The 23254-nt window shown below is 52.1% G+C and overlaps 1 protein-coding gene across 2 annotated transcripts in view; it reads left to right on the top strand.

Annotated features, from left to right (window-relative positions):
- SLC8A2 (solute carrier family 8 member A2) overlaps positions 1-23254 on the top strand; it is a 32225-nt gene extending 8971 nt beyond the window's left edge. For both annotated transcript variants that reach the window (XM_030796981.1, XM_030796983.1), the window contains 4 exons: positions 6157-6821; positions 15568-15990; positions 22684-22787; positions 22938-23254. In XM_030796981.1, coding sequence (XP_030652841.1) covers positions 6157-6821; positions 15568-15990; positions 22684-22787; positions 22938-22963 — 1218 coding nt within the window. In that variant the 3' untranslated portion in view covers positions 22964-23254. The remainder of the gene's footprint in view (positions 1-6156; positions 6822-15567; positions 15991-22683; positions 22788-22937) is intronic.

The following is a 23254-nucleotide window of genomic DNA, read 5'->3' as shown; positions in this document are numbered from 1 at the left end:
GGCAGGAGAATGGCGTGAACTTGGGAGGTGGAGCTTGCAGTGAGCTGAGATCATGCCACTGCACTCCAGCCTGGGCGACAGAGCAAGACTCCGTCTCAAAAAAAAAAAAAAAAAAAAAAAAGGAAAGGTTTCTAACAGAACAGTCTGCATTTCCACCTGGAAATGCTTCATCACAACTACTCTCATGACAAGGGAGCCAGATGCAGGCATCTATTTTTTTTTTTTTTTTTTTTTTTGAGACAGAGTCTCGCTCTGTCGCCCAGGCTGGAGTGCGGTGGCGCAATCTCGGCTCACTGTAAGCTCCGCCTCCCGGGTTCACGCCATTCTCCTGCCTCAGCCTCTCCGAGTAGCTGGGACTACAGGCGCCCGCCACCACGCCCGGCTAATTTTTTGTATTTTTAGTAGAGACGGGGTTTCACCGTGGTCTCCATCTCCTGACCTCGTGATTCGCCCGCCTCGGCCTCCCAAAGTGCTGGGATTACAAACGTGAGCCACCGCGCCCGGCCTCAGGCATCTATTTATAATGAATAAGTTGGGCTTCAGAGAAAGGAAAAGACCAGAAACCATTGCATGCAAGAAGTCTAGGCAGAGGAGCAGGTAGCCACGAGATTTAAAACAAGTGTATTTGGAGTATGTTAAACCATATAGGAAAATACTTCATATAAGATATACGTAAGGTCAGGCACAGTGGCTCACGCCTGTAATCCTAGCACTTTGGGAGGTCGAAGTGGATGGATCACCTGAGGTCATGAGTTCGAAACCAGCCTGACCAACATAGTGAAACTCTGTCTCTACTAAACATACAAAAAATAGCTGGGCATGGGAGCAGGCACCTGTAATCCCAGCTACTTGGGAGGCTGAGGCAGGAGAATCGCTTGAACCTGGGAGGTGAAGGTTGCAGTGAGCTGAGATTGGGCCGCTGCACTCTAGCCTGGGTGACAGAGTGAGACTCCCTCAGAAAAAAAAAAAAAAAGAAATTTAAAAAAGGTATACATAGGCCGGGCGCAATGGCTCACGCCTGTAATCCCAGCACTTTGGGAGGCTGAGGTGGGCGGATCACCCGAGGTCAGGAGTTCAAGACCAGCCTGACCAACATGGAGAAACCCTATCTCTATTAAAAATACAAAATTAGCCGGGCGTGGTGGTGCATGCCTGTAATCCCAGGTACTCGGGAGGGTGAGGCAGGAGAATCACTTGAACCCGGGAGGCAGAGGTTGTGGTGAGCCGAGATTGCGCCATTGCACTCCAGCCTGGGCAATGAGAGCGAAACTCTGTCTCAAAAAAAAAAAAAAAAAGAAAGAAAGAAAAAGAAAAAGAAAGAAATATATAAAACAGAGTTATAAATTCTAACTATCATAAACAGTGTTTTCACGGATAAGAACATTAGTGGCAGGTTCTGAAATGAGCCGGCATATGGGACATTTCTGTATTGTGTGGGACTGTCCCGTGAGTTGCTGGATGTCATCAGGCCAGGAAAGGCCAAGACCATGTCCCCCTCCCTAGTGATGATGGAAGCCCACAAATACCCCTAGATTTCCAATACTGTGTCTCAGGGGTGTGCCTGCTCCACCGAGACCAGAAAATGTCACAGTGCCGTCCCAGGCTGGACACATTCTTAGTGGGTGCTCTAGAAAGACATTGTGAATCGGCTAGAATCACTTTTCATTGACCTGCAGGGAGGAAGGAAAATCTTAGGGGTTTGGGATTGTCTTCTGATGAATACAGACTCCCTCGCAATATACATAGTGGTAGGTCCAATTAATACAAGGGAGAGAGTTCATTTCACAGCTTGCGCCTAACATTCGGCTCCTTTTCCCAAATCTGCCTGTTGGCTTCGTGCAGTTTTACTATTTGCAAGTCTTGTCTGTTCTCTGAGCCATCAGTAAACACAGTGATAGCCAGGTGTGGCAACTGGATCTTAGATATTTTTCCTTCCAACCTCATTTTTAAGATACTTTGGGGGCCGCCTTTTTTTTCTCGAGATGGAGTCTCACTCTGTCCCCCAGGCTGGAGTTCAGTGGTGCAATCTCAGCTCACTGCAACCTCCACCTCCTAGATTCAAGCAATTCTCCTGCCTCAGCCTTCCTAGTAGCTGGAATTACAGGCACACACCACCACACCTGGCTGATTTTTGTATTTTTAGTAGAGATGGGGTTTCACCATGTTGGCGAGGCTGGTCTTGAACTCCTAAGTTCAAGTGATGCACCCACTTTGGCCTCCCAAAGTGCAGGGATCATAGGCATGAGCCACTGTGCCTGGCCTTCGGGGGCCTTGTCATCGTAAATACTCTTTTTTTTTTTTTGAAACTGAGTCTCGCTCTGTCACCAGGCTGGAGTGCAGTGGGGTGATCTCAGCTCACTGCAACCTCCACCTCCCGGGTTGAAGCGATTCTCCTGCCTCAGCTTCCCAAGTAGCTGGGATTACAGATGCCTGCCACCACGCCCAGCTAATTTTTGTATTTTTAGTAGAGACGGGGTTTCACCATATTGGCCCTCGTGATCCACCCACCTCCGCCTCTCAGAGTGCTGGGATTACAGGCGTGAGCCACCACGCCCGGCCCATAAATACTCTTTAATCTTTTCTTCTTCATCTTTGATGAGAAAGGTAACATTTGAGTCTTTCCATGAATATCTTCAAGGCAAACCCTCGAGTCTTGCTGGATGCTTTCCATGTGCCAGGCCTGTGCTGGGCCACCAGCAGACTGAGTCTTGAGCCTCTGCGAGCTCAAGATAATAGTACTAAATAATGACGATGGCGATGTTCTTTTTTTTCTTTTTCTTTCTTTTTTTTTAAGATGGAGTCTCATTCTGTCACCCAGGCTGGAGTGCAGTGGCGTGATCTCAGCTCACTGCAACCTCCCCGTCCCGGGCTCAAGCAATTCTCCTGCCTCAGCCTCCCGAATAACTGGGATTACAGATGCACACCACCACGTCTGGCTAATTTTGTATTTTTGGTAGAGATGGGGTTTCACCATGTTGGCCAGGCTGGTCCGAACTCCTGGCCTCAGGTGATCCACCCACTTTGGCCTCGTAAAGTGCTGGGATTACAGGCATGAGCCACCACGCTTGACCAGGCAATGTTAATTTCACATCTTGAGTCTTTTCCATGTGTCAGAAACTGAGAATGCTGTGCGCTAGGAATGCATGTGCTCATTCAGTCTTGGAAATGTCCCCATTGTATAGACCAAGAGATGAGACAGCCATCCCTGTGGGAAAGCCAGGCTCCCAACTCAGTGCTGCCCTGGCTGTGCATGGGAACTGGTTTTATGAGGCAGAAGAGCCAGATGTGTGTCTCTATTAGAGGCACAGCCTGTCCGTGAGGGCTAGGCAAATGCTAAGGAGGCACTGGCAGGGGTCATGGGTGGGGAACTGAGGGCGTTTGGGTGAACAGAGAGCAGGCCCTGGATGATGGGCGAGGTTTGGAGAAATGGAGGCACCCCTCAGGTGATGGGGGAGAAATGGAGCAGGCAGAAAAAAGATGGAGGGAGAGAGAGGCCAGAAGAGACACAGGCTCTGTCCCTTGACAGCAGCTGGGACCACAGGGTGGGGATTGTCTGTTGCTTGGTAGTGGATGAGGACGTCTGGGTTCCTGGCACCTGGGCAGCTGGGCATGGTTCTCAGCATCTAAAAGGTGGACAGATGGATGAATGAGGAGACTAGGAGAGAAAGAGAACACATACACACACACACACGCACGTGCACACACACACAGACGGACACACGTGCACACATGTACACACACAGATGGACACACATGCACACACATACACACATGCACACACAGAAGGACACACACATACACACACAGACGGACACACACATGCGCACACACACACGGACACAGACATGCACACACATGCACACACACATACACACAGAGAAGGACACACACAGATGGACACGCACGCACATACACACACATACATGCACACACACGCACGCACACACAGGACACACACACGCACATACACATACACATGCACATACACATATACACATGCACACACGCTCACACATGCACACACGCGCACGCACGTGCACACACACAGAGACAGGGAGCGAGAGAGAGAGGGAGAGAGAGAAAAGTAGCTCTGGAGAAACACAGATATTGAGAAAGAGAAAGAAACTCACAGGGAGGGAAATAGATACCTACCAATAGATAAAAAGAGGGACATGGAGACAAGGAGACCCAGGCAACAAGAAAAGAGAGGGAGCCAGGGAGAGAGACAGAGGAGGAGGAAAGGCTAAGAAAACCGTTGAGACAGAGGCAAGGAGGGAAAGAGACAGTGGCACACACAGAGAGCGATGGAGAGAGGCAGAGACAAACAGGGACAGAGAGAGATAGAACGAGATGGAGAGAGAGAGAGAAATGTGGGGGGATGGGGAGAGGCCGCAGACCATAAGGGAGGACAGAGTTAAAAAGAGATGGGAGGAAGTCGAGGGAGAGAGATGGGGAAAGGCAGAGGTTTACAGGGATAAGAGGGAAATAGAGAGTAAGTGAGGAACAGAGAGACAGAGATGGAGAGGACCAGGAGCAAGGAGAGAGAGAGAAAAGGGGGTGGGGAGAGATAGGGAGAGGCAGAGATGAGCAGAGACGGGGCGAACAGACAGAACGAGATGGAAAGGGGTGGGAGAAAGGAGAGAGAGAGAGATGGGGAGAGAGAGGTGAACAGAGACAAGAGGGAAATAGAAACTAAGAGAAGGACAGGGGAAAGGAGAGAGAGAAACGGGGATGGGGAGAGGGAAAAAAATAGCTCTGGAGAAACACAGGTATTGAGAGAGAAAGAGAAAGAAACTCACAAGGGAGGGAGATGGAGATCTATCAAAAGATATAAAAGGACATGGAGACATGTCCAGACACGGGGAGAGGCAAGAGCCAAACAGAGACAAAAAGGGAGGGACAGAGATAGAAAGAGATGGAGGGAAGGAGAGAGAGAAATGGGGGGGAGAGAGATGGGGAGAGGCAGAGATGAACAGAGACAAGAAGGAGGTTGAGAGAAACTAAGAGAGGGACGGGAAAGGAGAGAGAAATGAGGAGGAGAGAAGTGGGGAGAAGCAGAGATGAACAGAGATAGAACAAGATGGAGAGAGATGAGGGAAGGAGAGGGAAAGAGAGAAATGGGGGGAAACGGAGAACTCGGGGGAGAGAGATGGGGAGAGGCAGAGCTGAAGAGAGTCAGAGACAAAAAGGGAGGGCCAGAGATAGAAGAAGACAGAGAGAGATGGGGGAAGGAGAGGGAGACAGAGAAATGGGGGGAGAGAGAGATGGGGAAAGGCAGACATGAACAGAGACAGAAAGAGGTGGGGAGAGGGGAGGAAAGAGAGACAGGGAGAGGCAGAGATGAACAGAGATTGAGATGGAGAGAGATGGGGGAAGAAGAGGGAGAGAGAAATGGGGGGAACAGAACTTGGGGAGAGAGACATGGGGAGAGGCAGAGATGAACAGTCAGAAAGAGGTGGGGAGAGACGGGGAGTGGGGAGGAGAGAGAGATGGGGAGAGGCAGAGATGAACAAAGAGACAGAGCTCACGCCTGTAATCCCAGCACTTTGGGAGCTCGAGGCGGGAGGATCACAAGATCAGGAGTTCAAGACCAGCCTGGCCAACATGGTGAAACCCCATCTCTACTAAAAAAAATACAAAACTTAGCTGGGCATGGGGGCGCATGCCTGTAATCCCAGCTACTCGGGAGGCTGAGGCAGGAGAATTGCTTGAACCGGGACCTGGGAGGCCAAGGTTCAAGGTTTAGTGAGCCGAGGCTGCACCACTGCACTCCAGCCTGGGCTACAGAGCAAGACTCTGTCTCAAATAAAAAAAAAGAAAGAAAGAGAGAGAGAAAGAGAAAGAAAGAAGGAAGGAAGGCGGGAAGGAAGGAGGGAAAAAGGAAGGAAGGAAGGAAGGAAGGAAAGAAAAAGAAAGAAAGAAGGAAAGAGAAAGAAAGAAAGGAAAGGAAAGAGAAAGAAAGAAAGGAAAGGAAAGAGAGAAAGAAAAAGAAAAAAGAAAAGAAAAAAGAAACAGAAAGGGATAAGGAGAGACGACGGGGCGGGGTTGGGGGTTCGGGAGACAGACGAGTGGCAGAGGCGGACAGAGACTGAGACAGAGGGGCGGGGAGGGAGAAGGCGGCCCGCCCGGCCTCGCCCTGACGCCCGCCGCCCGCAGGTGTGGGAGGCGCTGCTGACCCTGGTCTTCTTCCCGGTGTGCGTGGTATTCGCCTGGATGGCCGACAAGCGGCTGCTCTTCTACAAGTACGTGTACAAGCGCTACCGCACCGACCCACGCAGCGGCATCATCATAGGCGCCGAGGGCGACCCCCCGAAGAGCATCGAGCTGGACGGTACGTTCGTGGGCGCCGAAACCCCGGGTGAGCTGGGCGGCCTGGGCCCGGGCCCCGCCGAGGCGCGCGAGCTGGACGCCAGCCGCCGCGAGGTCATCCAGATCCTCAAGGACCTCAAGCAGAAGCACCCGGACAAGGATCTGGAGCAGCTGGTGGGCATCGCCAACTACTACGCGCTGCTGCACCAGCAGAAGAGCCGCGCCTTCTACCGCATCCAGGCCACGCGGCTGATGACCGGCGCCGGGAACGTGCTGCGCAGACACGCGGCGGACGCCTCGCGCAGGGCGGCGCCGGCCGAGGGCGCGGGCGAGGATGAGGACGACGGCGCCAGCCGCATCTTCTTCGAGCCCAGCCTCTACCACTGCCTGGAGAACTGCGGCTCCGTGCTGCTGTCCGTCACGTGCCAGGGCGGCGAGGGCAACAGCACCTTCTACGTGGACTACCGCACTGAGGACGGCTCGGCCAAGGCGGGCTCCGACTACGAGTACAGGTGGGTTCCCCGGGGTGGGGGGTGTGCAGGGGGCTGGCACAGGCCGTGGGTCCCGCCGTCCGGCGGCCTCCAGGCTCATCGCCTCCTAACTGCCTCCTGCAGGATTCATTCGTTCATTTGTTCATTCATTCATTCCTGAGAGCCTGCTTTGTGCCAGGCGCTGCTCTAGACGTGGGCAGACACCACTGGGCCAGGCAGAGAGCATGACTATCCGAAGGCTACCCCTCCCGCCTTCATTATCTACCTCTGGGTTTTTGTTTGTTTGAGTTGAATCTCACTGTGCTGCCCAGGCTGGTGTTAAGTGGCGCATCTCCGCTCACCGCAACCTCCTTCTCCCAGGTTCAAGTGATTCTCATGTGAGGCACGAGCCTCTTGAGTTGCTGGGATTATAGGTGTGTGCCACCACACCCGGCTTATTTTTGTACTTTTAGTAGAGAGATGGGGTTTCACCATGTTGGCCAGGCTGGTCTCGAACTCCTGGCCTCAAGTGATACACCTACCTCAGCCTCCCAGAGTGCTGGGATTACAAGCGTGAGCCATCGTCCGGCCATGTTCTATGTTTTATTGTCTGGTAAAACAGCTGTCTCCTCATGTGCATAAGAACATTAATGTTTAGTGGGCACCTACCATGTGCCAGGTGCTGCCCCCAGGCACTCAGGGCACATGATGAATGAGACAAACTCTCAGTCTTCACACCACTCCTCCTGCATTCTTTATCTTTCATGGTTTTGTGCTGATGCCGCACTGTTTTAATTATTATAGCTCCATTATGTGTATTGCTACCTGGTAGAACAAGCCTTCTCCCACCATTACTAAAGTAAAAATGCTTATTGAGCATGCACTATATGCCAATGGGTATACCACGGGGAACAAGGAGCTAAGGTCCCTGCCCTCAAATTGCAATGAGGATATAAACTACTAAACATATAAAAACTTGAACTGGCAATAAGTGCTATGGAGGAAAATAAAATAGGAGTGGAGGAGACAGACGATGGCTAAAGGTCTTTGGTTCTGCCATAAAGCAACCCACCCATCACCCTCTACCATATCTCACAGCCCCAGTCCCTCTCCTTACCCCTCTCCTTGCAAATCTGTGATATTCTCTCATTCACCAGTTCCTCCTGAGCACCTACTGTGTGCCAGATGCCTTTATTTAGGGGATCAACCTAGAACAATAGCCAAGATAGATAAGATCTCTGTCCTTATGTGGCCCACAAAATTCATCTATTTGTAGTTCTTCTGTCCATGCCACACTATTTTAAGACTTACAGCTTTACAGTATGTTCGTTTCAATGATTTTCACCAGCCTACATCATGCTTTGAACAGTATGTGTTGTTAATACATGCGTTAAGTCTCCCCTTTCCTATAATGACATTTATCATGTATCTACTATGTGCAAGAAACAAACATCTGGCACTGGCGACTAGCGGTGAACAAAACTCATAAAGTCCCTGCTCAAATGGAGCTCACATTCTCCTGGGAAAGACAGGCAATTAGGAAGTAAACACTGATTACATAAAAATGCCAGGTAGTGGTAGGAGCTGTGAAGAAAAATAAATCAAGAGACAGGGAAAAAGAGGGCCAGTGGCTGAGCTTTTCGGAGGTTCTACCTGCTCAGTAGCCTGGCACATCCCCCTTTAATCTTCTCCGTGGGGTACAGCTGAGGCCGAACTGTTCCCAGATCTTTGGTTCTGCCATCAAGCAGCAGCCAAGCCATCATCCCTTTAACCCTTCTTTTCCTGGGACTCAGTTTACTCATCTTCTCTCCTCTCCTCTTCTCTCCTCTCCCCTCTTTCTCCTCTCTCTCCTCTACTCTCTCCTCTCCTCTCTTCCTTTCTTCTTTTTCTCAGAGTTTCGCCCTTGTTGCCCAGACTGGAGTACAGTGGTGCGATCTCAACTCACTGCAACCTCCACTTTCCGGGTTCAAATCATTCTCCTGCCTCAGCCTCCCAAGTAGCTGGGATTACGGGCACCCGCCACCATACCCAGCTAATTTTTTGTATTTTTAGTAGAAATGGGGTTTCATCATGTTGGCCAGGCTGGTCTTGAACTCCTGACCTCAGGTGATCTACCCACCTCGGCCTCCCAAAGTGCTGGGACTACAGGCATGAGCCACCGCACCTGGCAGTTCTCTGTTTCATTGATCTTGAGTTCCACCACTGTGTGCCTGGCTGCCTTTCATAGCCAGTCTTCCCTCTCTGCCCTCATCACTTCTGTTTCCAGTGCTTGGACATTTGCAGGTCTTTCCCTCCACCTCAGTCAGTCCAAGATCCTTTTGTCTGCCCATCTCCATCCACCTTTCCTACCCTGCCCACCCCAGCCTTCCTGGCTCACCACAGCCTCCACCTCCTGGGCTAAACTGATCCTCCCACCTCAGCCTCCAAAGTAGCTGGTACTACAGGTGCACGGTGTGCTGTGCTCCAGCCTGAGTGACAGAGTGAGACACTGTCTCAAACAAAACAAAACAAAATGCAGCTGTTCACAGGTCTTTGTTCCATCACCCTGTAGCATGGGATCCCTTTGGCCACTTGGTCCATCCTCCCGCAGTGTACCACATCATCCAGATGCCCTCAGTTGAGGGAACTGCATTCACCATACTGGCGCCTGCTTTCAACTGTCTTTTCCCCTTTCCACTCCTACCCACCCCTGTTCCACACTGCCCCCATCTAGAGCCCTGAGGCTTTGCGGAAGGAAGTGAGTACAGGTGTCACCTGCTGGGATAACAGCCCACTTTGTCACTTACAAATGACCTCAGGACCAAGATTGTTTTTTATTGTTTATTTTGAGACAGGGTCTTGCTCTGTCACCCAGACTGGAGTGCAGTGGCACAATCACAGCTCACTGCAGCCTCAACCCCCTGGGCTCAAGTGATCCTCCCATCTCAGCCTCCCAGGTAGCTGGGACTACAGGTGCACACCGCAGCACCCAGCTAATTTTTATATTTTTTGTAAAGATGGGTTTTTGCCATGTTGCCCAGGCTGGTGTGGTTTTGTTTTGTTTTGTTTTGTTTTGTCTGAGACAGTCTCACTCTGTCACTCAGGCTGGAGCACAGTGGCGCAATCATGGCTCACTGCAGCCTCCGCCTCCCAGGCTCAAGCAATCCTCCCACTTCAGCCTCCAATATAGCTGGGACTACGTGTAGGCACATGCCACCAAGCCTGGCTAATTGTTTTCGTTTTTGTTGTTGTTGTTTTGGTATGTTTTGTAGAGACAAGGTTTCACCATGTTGTCTAGGCTGGTCTTGAACTCCTGGGCTCAAGCAATCCACCTGCCTTAGCCTCCCAAAATGCTGAGATTACAGGTGTGAGCCACTGCACCTGGCCAGGACCAAGATGTTTGAAGTGAAGGAGGAAATGCTGTTCAGTGGTGGAACCAAAGGGCTAAGAAGAGTCAACATCTTCCTATCCTTCCTTGATTTCCTATCCTGGTAGACATTTGAGGCGTGGCATTGCCTTATCAAGGTACCTTAGGCCAAAGACTGGGAGGAAGGAGACTTGGGTTCCAATCCAAGCTTAGTCCTGGACCCTGTTCCTTGGGTAAGTTCCTGCCTCAGTCTGAGCAGGCAGGTCTGCCATGTACAGTTGTTGAAGTTGTGCACTGCATAAACGCACCATATCTGAGGAAGCTCTCTTCATAGTGGACGTTGTAGATTTGCATTTCTATTATAACAGTTTTCTGACTTATGGAAATAAGTGTCTTGAAGAAGGAAAGCCTTTTTCTTTTTGTAAGTTTCCCACAGGTTCACACCTGTGAGCCTTAGTTTCTCCAAACTAAACGTGATCTCTGAGAACCTCAAACAGCACAGTTGTTCCAAGATTCTGAGATTTAATCCCCTATGATGCTGACACACTAAGGGTCTGAAGTTCTAAGATTCTAGAATTCTAACATTTTGATATTCTTTATCTTTTTGAGACTGCATCTCACTCTGTTGCCCAGGCTGGAGTGCAGTGGCACGATCTCGGCTCACTGCAACCTCTGCCTCCCGGGTTCAAGTGATTCTCATGCCTCAGGGTCTTGAGTAGCTGGGATTATAGGTGTGTGCTGCCACGCCTGGCTAATTTTTGTGTTTTTAGTAGAGATGGGGTTTCACCATGTTGGCCAGGCTGGTCTCAAACTCCTGACCTCAGGTGATCCATCCACCCCGGCCTCCCAAAGTGCCGGGATTACAGGCATGAGCCACCACGCCCAACCAACATTTTGGTATTCTAATCCAAACCCCATCCAGTCTCTGACTTGATGGCTTTAAGATTTTCGTCTTCTCAGATTCTGTGTCCAATGCTGGAACATAAGTCCTGTGAGTCTAGCCTTCTATGATTCTGATGCCTGGCTTCTAAAGTCCAATCCCAGCTACTTGGGAGGCTGAGGCAGGAGAATTGCTTGAACCCAGGAGTCAGAGGTTGCAGTGAGCCAAGATCATGCCACTGCATTCCAGCCTGACAAGCAGATCAAGACACTCTCTCTCTCTCTCTCTGTATATATATATATAGAGAGAGAGAGAGATAGATATAGATACAGATATAGATATATATAGATACATAGATATATATAAAAGCTGGGCATGGTAATGTGTGCCTGTAGTCCCTGCTACTCAGGAGGCAGAGGTAGGGGAATCGCTTGAGTCCAGGAGGCAGAGGTTGCAGTGAGCCAAGATTGTGCCACTGCACTCCAGCCTGGATGACAGAGCCAGACTCTGTCTCAAAATAATAATAAAATAATAACAACAATAATTGTGACACTCTGTGACCACGAGTTGCAAATACCATGACCTTCATGCCTAAATATTTGAGCATGCATCTTTTGAGAATAATGGCATTCTCCTACCTAATCACAATACTATGATCTCACTCAAGAAATCTAACGCTGAATTGATACTGTTAACTCAATGTCAACAGCCTGTGTTTCCATTTCCCCAGTCATCCCTGTAATATCCTTGGTGGCTGTATTTTCACTCCTGCCCTCTCTTCCCATTTGATCCAGAACCACACATTGCATTTCCCTGTCAAATCTCTTTAGTCTCCTTCAGTCTGGATCAGTTTCTCAGCCTTCCCATGACTTTTGTGACCTGATGCTTTTGAAGATGATAGGCCAGTTACTAGAATGATTCTCAATCTGGGTTTGTCTAACGCTTCTTGATGATTGGAGTCCTGCACTTGGCAGGAATCCCATGGAAGCGATGCTCTATCCCCCTGGGTGCATTGTATCAGGAGGAACATGATGTCCACTCGTCCATTACTGTGCTGCCCAGTTTAATTGTTTGGTAAAGATGGTGCTAAATCTTTGGATTAATTGCTTGGCAAAGATGATGCTACAGGATGTATGCAGTGGCTCATGCCTGTAATCCCAACACTTTGGGAGCCCAAGGCCGGTGGATTGCTTGAGCCCAGGAGTTCAAGACCAGCCTGGGCAACATGGCAAAACCCCATGTCTACCAAAAGTATAAAAATTAGCCAGGTGTGGTGGCACGAGCCTGTAGTCCCAGCTGCTCGAGAGGCTGAGGCGGGAAGACTGCTTAAGCCCGGGAAGTCGAGGCTGCAGTGAGCTGGGATTGTGCAACTGCACTCCAGCCTGGATGACAGAACAAGACCCTGTCTCAAACAAAAACAAAACAAAAAAGGGGTGGGTGCAGTGGCTCATGCCTGTAATCCCAGCACTTTGGGAGGCCGAGGCAGGCAGATCACGAGGTCAGGAGTTTGAGACCAGCCTGGCCAACATGGTGAAATCCCATCTCTACTAAAGATACAAAAAATTAGCCGGGCATGGTGGCACACACCTGTAATCCCAGCTACTTGGAAGGCTGAGGCAGGAGAATCGCCTGAACCTGGGAGGCAGAGGTTGCAGTGAGCCGAGATCGTGCCACTGCACTCCAGCCTGGGCGACAGGGTGACTCCGTCTCAAAAAAAAAAAAAAAAGAGGTAGTGCTACAATCTCCACATTCTACTGATCCCTTTATCCCTTACATGTAAATGTCTCATATCCCATGACTTTAGGACTCTAAGATTATAATATTAATATGTGGATATCACTAGCTAACTGTCATTGTTTTTGCTGTGCCTCTGGGTGCTTCCCCTGTATCAATTCAGTCCTCACCATAGCGCCAGGAGGTAAACACTATTATTAGCCCATTCCACAGATAAGGAAACCAAGGCTCAGAGGACTGCAGAATCCTGACTGCCCAAGATCACACAGCTGGCATGGCGGCCAAGCTGGGCTTGAAGCAGGTCAGCCCACCCTCCTGGGTGCTCCATCACCATGGACAGCGAATCCTGAGCTGAGGGACTCCCTCATCCCTCCACTGCAGGTCTTTTCACCAGGTTCTACGCCCCCTACCTCTTGCCAGAACCTTGGGGTACCTCTCTTCCTCCCACAGAGCTGGAGAACTGGAGCCCGACTCCCTGCCCCCACCTTTTTGAGACAGAGTCTTGCTCTGTCACCCAGACTGGAGTGCAGTGACGTGATCTCGGCTCACTGCAACCTCCGCCTCCTCATTTCAAACAATTCTCATGCCTCAGCGCCTCTGGAGTAGCTGGGACTACAGGCATGAGCTGCCACACCCCACTAATTTTTGTATTTTTAGTAGAAACGGGTTTTCACTGTGTTGGCCAGGCTGGTCTCTAACTCCTGACCTCAAGTCATCCATTTACTTCAGCCTCCCAAAGTGTTGGTATTACAAGCGTGAGCCACCGCGCCCGGCCCCAGAACCCCTTTAATATGAAAGTGATAGTGAATGCATATGGATCACATAACAGGGTTCAGAGATGGTGCTGAGCCCCTTACATGTACAGTAGGAGGGATCAGGGGAAAGGATAGATTTTCAAGATTCCTTAACATCCCAGAGTCCTGCTGATGTCTGCAGCCCTGCCAGGAAGAGCTCAATTACTCCATGACCCCTCAGAATTTCACTCTGCTAATGTCACTGCCTTGTTCCCTCCCCGGCTCCCCTCATTACAGAGTATCTTATGGGTGCTTCAGAGATTTACACAACTGTTACTCTTTTAACACCAAGCTAGCTCATGTCCCTCCTCTGCTCCAAACGTCCCTCCTTTGCTCGGAAGCTTCACAGGGCTCCTTCCTCACTCAGGGTAAACGCAGAAGTCTTCACTGTGGCCCACCCCTGTCCTAGGAGATCTGCCCCTGTTCCCGCTGTGATGTCATCTCCCACCCTCTCGCCCTGGCTCCCTCTGCTGTCATCATGCTGATCTCCCTGCAGTTCCTCGAAGAGGTGACCTGTCCCTAAGTCAGATCTTGTCCCCTGTCCGGCTGTCCAGTCTCAGGTCAGAGCATTCACGTTGCCTGTTCCCTTTACCAAAAATACTCTTTTTGGCCAGGCACGGTTGCTCACGCCTGTAATCCCAGCACTTTGGGAAGCCAAGACAGGCGGATCTCTTGAGGTCAGGAGTTCAAGACCAGCCTGGCCAACATGATGAAACCCCGTCTCTACAAAAAAGTACACAAAATTAGCCAGGCATGGTGGCAGGTGCCTGTAGTCCCAGCTGCTCGGGAGGCTGAGGTGGAAGAATCCCTTGAACCTGGGAGGGGAGGTTGCAGTGAGCCTAGATGGAGACACTGCACTCCAGCCTGGATGACAGAGCGAGACTCCGTCTCAAACAAAACAAAACAAAACAAAAAACTCTTTTCCAGGCATCCTCCCTATGGCACACTCCCTCCCCTCCTTCAGGTCTCTGCTCAAATGTTACCTCCTCCAAAAGGCTTTCTTGACCATGCCAACAGCTCCGTCTCCTCACTCCCTATCCTCCTGTTTCTCTCCATAGCACCATCACCACCTGACATCCTGTGTTTGTTTATTGTTCATTCTTCTGCACTAAAACAGAATCTCAAAGCTTCTTATTGCTGCCGTTCCCCCAACACTTAAAACAATGCCTGGCACATTTAAAACAATGCCCCCAACACTTAAAACAATGCCTGGCACAACGGTCAGTATCTGTTGAATGAATGAACCGTAATTAAATCATTAAATGTGCAATTGTCATGGTGATATGGCTGTCCCATGGGGCTGTGAACCCTGTGAGGACAGGGCCTGGTTACTGCTGTGTCCCCAGCACCACTCAGCACAAGGCAGAGAACGGGTGCCCTTAGGAGTGTTTGTTGAATGAATGAATGATGCCAAGTTAAGGTGTATGGACTTTCTCTTGGGGGCATCTGGGAAGGGTTTTTATCAGAGGAATGATAGAGTCCTTTCTGGGTCCTATATCCCTGCCACTTAAAATGTGACCAGGACATCCCTTGGAGCTCGTTAGAAATGCGATTCTAGAAACCCAGGAGCTTCTGAACCAGAATCTGCATTTTCACAAGATCCACCAGGGGATTCATATGCACATTGTTTGAGAAGCAGGGATGTAGAACACCTCAGGCTCCCTCTCAACTCTTGGACTTTGCACGTGCTGTTCCTTCTGCCTGGAGTATGCCCATCCGCTAATGCCTCCTCCAGGAAGCCTGCCCTGATCTCAACCTTATCATTACCTGTTTAATTCCCGCCTTCTGCTCTTCACGAGTTCCACGCGGGGAGGGGCCCACTCTGTCTTGTTCCCGCTCTGCAGCCCTTCCTCCAGGACGCCCACCCCGATTCACCCTCAGTATTACTTGTTTAGTGCCTGTCGACCCTCATATTTGGGAGTTATTCTGTGGCACCTACTCCTCCTCTGGGAAGCACGTCCAGACTCCCCCGGTACAACACACAGCCGATGACCGACCCTCACCCCACTCTTCCCCCTCCCCACCCCGCCGCAGCGAGGGCACGCTGGTGTTCAAACCAGGCGAGACGCAGAAGGAGCTGCGCATCGGCATCATCGACGACGACATCTTCGAGGAGGACGAGCATTTCTTCGTGCGGCTGCTGAACCTGCGCGTGGGCGACGCGCAGGGCATGTTCGAGCCGGACGGCGGCGGGCGGCCCAAGGGGCGGCTGGTGGCGCCGCTGCTGGCCACCGTCACCATCCTGGACGACGACCACGCAGGCATCTTCTCCTTCCAGGACCGCCTGCTGCACGTGAGCGAGTGCATGGGCACCGTGGACGTGCGCGTCGTGCGCAGCTCGGGCGCGCGCGGCACCGTGCGCCTCCCCTACCGCACGGTGGACGGCACGGCGCGCGGCGGCGGCGTGCACTACGAGGACGCGTGCGGAGAGCTGGAGTTCGGCGACGACGAGACCATGTGAGCACGCCCGTGGCGGCCCGGAGAGGGGCGGGGCTTAGGAGTGGGCGGGGCCTGATGGGGCTCAGGGGCGGGGCCTGGGTGAACCATGCCCACGTCGTGGGCGGGTCCTGGTGGGGCCGCGGGAGGGGCGGGGCCGCGGGAGGGGCGGGGCCTGCGGGGCCGTGCCCGCAACGTGGGTGGGGCCTGTGACCCATGCCCACAACGTGGGCGGAGCTTCACTGAACAGCTGGGCCCTCAGGAGGGGAGGGGCCTGAGTGAATCATGCTCCAAAGTGGGCTTGGCCTCGGGAGGGGCGGGGCCTAGGTGTGCTGTGTCCACCACATGGGCGGGGCCTGGTGGGGTTGTGACTGTGAAATGAAGAGGCGAGGCCTAGAGGGGCGGCCGGACAAGTGAGAAGAGGGCTCCAAGGAGGAAGGGTGGACGAGGTGAGGAGAGATGGGACAGGGGCCTGGGGAGAGCGGTGTGGGGCCTTAATTGGTAGCTCGTGGAGTGTATCCTGAAGAAGCGGGCCCAGGGAGATGTGGGGACAGGCCTGTGGAGATAAGACGCTGTCTGTGGCTGTGGAGAGGGGGCGGGTCCAGGGCGATGGGTGGGGTCTGGGTTTGGACGTACGACACCAGGAAATGGAAAAATAGATGTGGGCTGCGGAAGAAGGCGGGGCCTAACAAGATGGGTGGGGCCTGGGGACGCGGAGCCAGGGAAGGGGTGGGGCTTCTGGGTATGAGGAAGAACCTGGGGAAATAGCGGGGCACCTAACGGGAATCTGGGCGAGGCTTTGGCAAAAGATGGTGGTGGAATCTGGAGGCCTGGGAAGGCAGGGCAGGGCCTGGGGAGACACTGGGGAGCCTGAGGGCTGGGATTTAGGAAAATGGGGTCTGGGGAGGTGGGCTGGCTGGATACACTCAGACACACACATGTAGACAGACGTTTACATATTGGACACAAAGCCATTTATACGCACCACACACACATAGACACACACGGCAGGGCCAGTCGTGGTGGTCAAGACCTGTAATCCCAGCGCTTTGGGAGGACGAAGCAGGAGGATCATTTGAGGCCAGGAGTTCGAGAACAACCTGGGCAACATAGCAAGACTCCTACTCTAAAAATAATTTTTTTAATTAGTGGTGGCGCATGCCTGTAGTGCCAGCACTTTAGGAAACAGGCGGGAGGATGGCTTGAGCCTTGGAGTTGGAGACCAGCCTCTACTCTACTAAAAATTGTTTAAAATTAGCTGGGCATGGTGGTGTGCACTTGTAGTCCCAGCTACTTGGGAAGCCAAAGCAGGAAGATGGCTTGAGCCCACGAGTTAGGTGCTGTAATGAGCTGTGATCACCCACTGCACTCCAGCCTGGGCGACACAGTGAGACCCTGTCTCAAAAAAAGAAAAAAAACCAAACACATGCAGACACACATAAAGTCACAGATACATACACTAAATTATTAAGTCAGGGCTGTTCTCACGCCCAGATCCCTGGCCACCCCTTACACAGGTGCCCGAGTGTCCCCTAATGTGTGCCTGAAGCCTCACATTCCCCCACCCCCCTGCCCAGGATGCAGGCAGCACCTGCCCCTCCTCTGCCCGCTCCCTTCCGCCCCCGCATGCCCGTCTGTCTCCCTCCTCCGTGCCGCCCACGCGCCTCCTACTCAAGCGGAGTCCCCACCGCGCTCCCCCTCCCTCCTCCTCCCAGCCTCTGCGCTTCCGCCTCGGGCAGCACTCAGCTTCTCACTGCTCTCGCTGTCTCTCCGTCTCTCCCTCTGCATCTCTGCATCTCTCGCTCCCTGGGCTGTCTCTCTCTGGGTCTCTGCGTCTCTGTTCATCTGCGGCTGTCTGTCCCCAGCACCTCGCTCTCTGACTCAGCTTATATTCAGGCACACTTTCCACACCTTTCCTTCTCGCTCTCTGTCTGGCTTGGTCTGCGTCTGAGGGTTGTTGAGAACTTGGGCTGGGGGCTGCGAGAGGCGCCATCCCAGACCCCTCTCTCTCACCAAGAGATGGGGGAATGGAGAGTTTTCTTTCTGCTTCTTCCGGTCCTTCTTAATAGTCCAACCTGCTTCCCTCCTGCTGCTGCAACCCTACAGGCCCTGTCCTCCCCCACACGGCTTCCCTAGGCTGGGACACCCTCTGTCCCCCACCCCCACAAGCTCCCAGCTGTGGCTTCAGAACACAGAAAACAGGAGGCTAATTAGTGTTTAGGGAAACTCTTCCTTCCTCTGATGGGCAGGTGCTAATTAGAGGTGCTTTGAAGCAACTGGGCTGGAGGATCAACTCAGAGATGGAGGAGAGACACACAGAGATGGGGTGGCGGGGAGAGCATGAGAGACACAGAGACAGAGACCCAGAGATGGACACAGGGAGAGCTGAAGACAGAATAACAGAACTGGAGAGAGAAACAGACAGAACAGAGAGACAGAGACACAGAAAGACAGGAACTTAGAGGCCAGGCACGTTGGCTCATGCCTGTAATCTCAGCACTTTGGGAGGCCAACACGGTGGATCATCTGAGGTCAGGAGTTCGAGACCAGCCTGACCAATATGATGAAACCCCGTCTCTACTAAGAATACAAAAATTAGCCAGGCGTGGTGGCATGCACCTGTAATCCCAGCTACTCGGGAGGCTGAAACAGGAGAATCGCTTGAACCCAGCAGGTGAAGGTTGCCGTGAGCCGAGATCACGCCATTGCACTCTAGCCTGGGCAACAAGAGCGAAACTCCATCTCCCCCCGCCCCCCCAAAAAGGAAGAGACACAGAGACAGAGATGCCTCGAGAGAGGGAGGTAGGTGGATATTGAAAGACTGAGATGGAGGGAGACTGAAAGGCAGAGAGATGCAGAGGCGATAAAGACACTCATGGAGGAGAGAAACTGACCCAGGGAAAGAGAGGTTCTCACGATGCTGCAGAGAGAAAAGGGAGTTTGGGCCAGTGAGAGATAGGATGAGGAGACTGGGTCTGAGATCAGAGGCCGGCAGGGGAGAAGGGCAGGAGAGTGGAGTTTTCAGGAAACAAGGGAGCAGGCTGGGGAGGAAATCTGCTTCCTTTGATCTCAGGAAGTCCTGCCTTGGTCTAGCTCGAGTCCCTCTTGCTGTTTCCTTCGCGTTGGGATTCTCCTGCGTCTGGGTCCCCTGAGGGCGCGCCTGCCAGGGCGCAGTTGACGTGCCTGTCACTGCACGTCAGTCACTGTGTGTCAGCGGATCGCAGCGTGTCTGCGAGAGTGAGCGACAGAGGTGTGTGTGTCACCCTGTCAGCATGTCACTGTGTCGGCAGCTGTCTGTGTGTCAGGGTGTGTGAGGAGCATGTCTCGGGAGACCCTCCCTCCTCGCCGGCCCCAGCATTTCAGCACCGCGGACAGCTCACAGCCCGTGCCGAGGTCGGGGGCGGCCCTTTCTTTCCACCCACAGAAAATTGAAAATATCCTGAAACCAGGAGGGTGGAGGTGGGCGGATGTCCCCACATGGCCGTCTTTTGTGCGCCTGTCCTTGCGCGGGTGTCGCTGTGTCTTGTGCTCGTTTGTGTGTTGAGATGCGTCTTTTGAATGACTGCCTGATTGAAACTCTTCTGCTTGAAGTGCGTTGTTACTCCATTCTTTAGACTCTGAAAGACAGAGACAGGGAGAGAATAATCCAGGTAAAGAAGGGCGGGCCAGGTGCTGTGGCTCACAGCTGTAACCCCAGCACTGGGGATGCCAAGGTCAGAGGATCACTTGAGGCCAGGAATTCAAAACCAACCTGGACAACATAGTGAGATCCTGTCTCTATAAAAAATTTAAAAGTAGCCAGGTGTGGTGGCACACGCTTATATTTCCAGCTACTTAGGAGGCTGAGGTGGGAAGATTGCTTGAGCCCTGGAGATCAAGGCTGCAGTGAGCCATAATTATGCCACTGCACTCCAGCCTGGGCAACAGAGCGAGACTTTGTTTCAAAAAAAGGGAGAGCAGAGAGACGAGAAGAGACTGAGACAGAGAACGGAGAGAGTCAGAGTCAGAGAGAGAGACTGCTGGAGAATCAGAGAGACAGACAGAGTCAGAGATGGAGAGATAGACCCAGAGAAGCTGAGAGAGGAAGAGAGAGAAAAGAAGATGGAAAATGTAGGGACAGAGATGCAGAGAGGCACTGAAGGAAGTAAACAGAGACACCAAGAGGCGTCAGGAGTCAGATATAAGGTAGGGGCGTCTACGTGGTACCACAGTGAGGGGCTGCAGGGTGGCGATGTCACCAAGGCTGTGGTGGGGGAGTCGTGCTAACTGACGGGCATCTGGTCCATGCAGTCTTGCCACTGCAGTGGGAACGGCTGTAGGGTGTGATGGCGTGTGGGTGTGGGCGGTGTGATCGGCTGTGCTTCCTCGATTGGGTGACTGTGTGGGCTGGGTGTTTGTGTTTCTGGGTTCTGGGGCCAGGTCTTGTGGGACTACATGGTTCCTACAGCCGAAAGAGTTGCCAGTGGCAGAGCTGTGGGCATTCTGGGTTTGTGGGTCTTTGGGGTCGAGGGGCGTGGGTTGTGTGCCTGAAGGTGACAGGCAACTTCTGGCTGTTTCCTGCCACCCCCTGGTTACCATAGGAGCAGAGATGCTGAGAAAATCAGTTAGCATCAGCACTTGGTTAACTCTCCAAATCTGGTTGGGACAGAGAGCAGGAAGCTGAGGGTTTTCTGTGCTGAAGGATTGAAGTTAGCAAACTATGTATGGAGGGTGTGCTCCATGCTAGGGACTGTTCTGGGTGTTGGAGATAAAACAAAAAACATAAATGAACTTACCTGGGGGAACTTAGATTTAAAAATGGGGAAGCAAATGGTAAATAATGAACAATAAACTAAATAAATGTTAGAAGGTGATATTTAAAGAAGACAGGCCAGGTGCCATGGCTCACATCTGTAATCTCAGCACTTTGGGAGGCCAAGATGGGAGGATCACTTGAGGGCAGGAGTTCAAGACAAGCCTGGGCAATGTGGTGAGACCCCATTTCTACAAAAAATAAAAAATTAACTGAGCATGGTGGTGTATGCCTGTAGCCCCAGCTACATGAGAGGCTGAGGCAGGAGGATCGCTTGAGCCCAGGAGTTTAAGGCTGCATTGAGCTATGATTGCACCACTGCACTCCAACCTGGGTGATACAGCAAGACCTTATCTCCAAAAATAATAATAAATACATTAAAAAGAAAGACAACAGAGCAGTATAAGGGAGTGCTGGGGTGGGAGCAGTGAAGGATTTCACTATTAAATAAGATGGAAGAAGTGGGTCTCATTGAGAAAGTGAAGTTTGAATGAAGAACCGGAAGAACTGAGGAAGGGAGCCTGGGGAAAGAGCAGGCAGAGGGAACAGCCAGCGCAAAAGCCCTGAGGCACGAGCAGGCCTGGCTTGTTCAAGGAATAGCAAGGAGGCCAGAAAGGGAATGAGTGCTAGATTGCAGGGGGTCTTGTGGGCCATTCTAAGGACTTTGACTTTCATTCTGTGAGAGATAGGAGCCTTGCAAATGTTTTGCACAGGGGAGGAACGCGGTCTGACTCTGGTTCTATCAGGATCACTCTGGCTGCTCTTGAAAGAACAGACTGTGGGGGGTGAGGCTGAAGCATGGGATTGTTTAGCAGGCAACTAGTAATCTAGGTAGGAGACCATAGTGGCTGGGCTGGAGTGCAGGGGTTAACAGTCTGGATTCTGACAGTTGTAAGTTCAAATCCTGTCTCAACCATGAGCTCATACCGCTTTACTTTATTTTTTTATTATTATTATTTTTTGAGATGGTGTCTCGCTCTGTTGCCAGGCTGGAGTGCAGTGGCATGATCTCAGCTCACTGCAACCTCCACCTCCCAGGTTCAAGCGATTCTTCTGCCTCAGCCTCCCGAGTAACTGGGACTACAGGCATGTGCCACCACACCCAGCTAATTTTTGTATTTTTAGTAGAGAGTTTCACCATGTTGGCCAGGATGGTCTCGATCTCTTGACCTCGTGATCCGCCCTCATCGGCCCCCCAAAGTGCTGGGATTACAGGCGTGAGCCACCGCGCCCGGCCAATTTTTTTTTTTTTTTTTTTTGAGACAGAGTCTCGCTGTCGCCCAGGCTGGAGTGCAGTGGCGCGATCTTGGCTCACTGCAGGCTCCGCCCCCTGGGGTTCACGCCATTCTCCTGCCTCAGCCTCCCGAATAGCTGGGACTACAGGCGCCTGCCACCTCGCCCGGCTAATTTTTTGTATTTTTAGTAGAGACGGGGGTTTCACTGTGTTAGCCAGGATGGTCTCGATCTCTTGACCTCATGATCCGCCCACCTCGGCCTCCCAAAGTGCTGGGATTACAGGTGTGAGCCACCGCGCCCGGCCCTATTTTTTAAAATAAATTATTTAATATAAATAGAGATGGGATCTCAATATATTGCCCAGGCTGGTCTCGAACTCCTGGCCTCAAGCAACCCTCCCTCCTCAGCCTCCCAAAGTTCTGGGATAAGAGGCATGAGCCACCGCACCCAGAATGCTTTGCTTTAATCAGACTCAGCTTCCTCACCAGTGCCTGCTTTTGTTTCTGTCAAGTGGGGATGATAATAGAGCCTTCCTCCCTGCGTGGTGGTGAGGATTAAATGAGATTGTGGAGTCTGGGACAGAGGAGGTGCTCGGAAAACTGGGTGGCTGCCAGGAGGCTTGCCTGGTGAGTCTGGGGAGGGGGACTTACGCTGAGTGTTCTGCCTCCCCCTTGCCCCCTGCACAGGAAAACTCTTCAGGTGAAGATAGTTGATGACGAGGAATATGAGAAAAAGGATAATTTCTTCATTGAGCTGGGCCAGCCCCAGTGGCTTAAGCGAGGGATTTCAGGTGAGGGGTGACCGGTGGGCTGTGGGAGAAGTAAGGGGTCCAGGGTCGGGGGACTTTCAGGGGCTCAATTGCAGGCACTCCTTAAAGCTCGTGGACCTGAGCTTCGTGGGGAACTGATCTCACTGTCTGCCTGTCTCTGTCTCTCCCCAGCTCTGCTACTCAATCAAGGTGAGTGAAGTCACCTCTGGGCTCTGAGTGGGGAGGAGCCACTGGAAGAGGGCCTGGGGGAGGGTCCCAGCCCCAAAGCTACTCTTCCAGGTTGGGTTTGAGGCAGATTGGAGGTGAGATAAAGGCAGATTCAGGGCTGGGGGACAGTGGGGGCTGGCCTGAGAGTTGGTGGTGCCTATGTGAATTTGGGATTACAGTTAGCATTTTGGAGGTCAAGATTATGTCTGTAACATGGTGAAACCCCATCTCTTGTAAAGATACAAAAATTATCTGGGTGAGTCCAGGTGTGGTGGCTCACA

This window comes from Nomascus leucogenys, chromosome 17 (assembly GCF_006542625.1).
Source record: "Nomascus leucogenys isolate Asia chromosome 17, Asia_NLE_v1, whole genome shotgun sequence".
NCBI classification, from domain to species: domain Eukaryota; kingdom Metazoa; phylum Chordata; class Mammalia; order Primates; family Hylobatidae; genus Nomascus; species Nomascus leucogenys.
The sequence above is the reverse complement of the archived record's forward strand: the minus strand, read 5'-3'. Positions and strand labels throughout refer to the sequence as shown.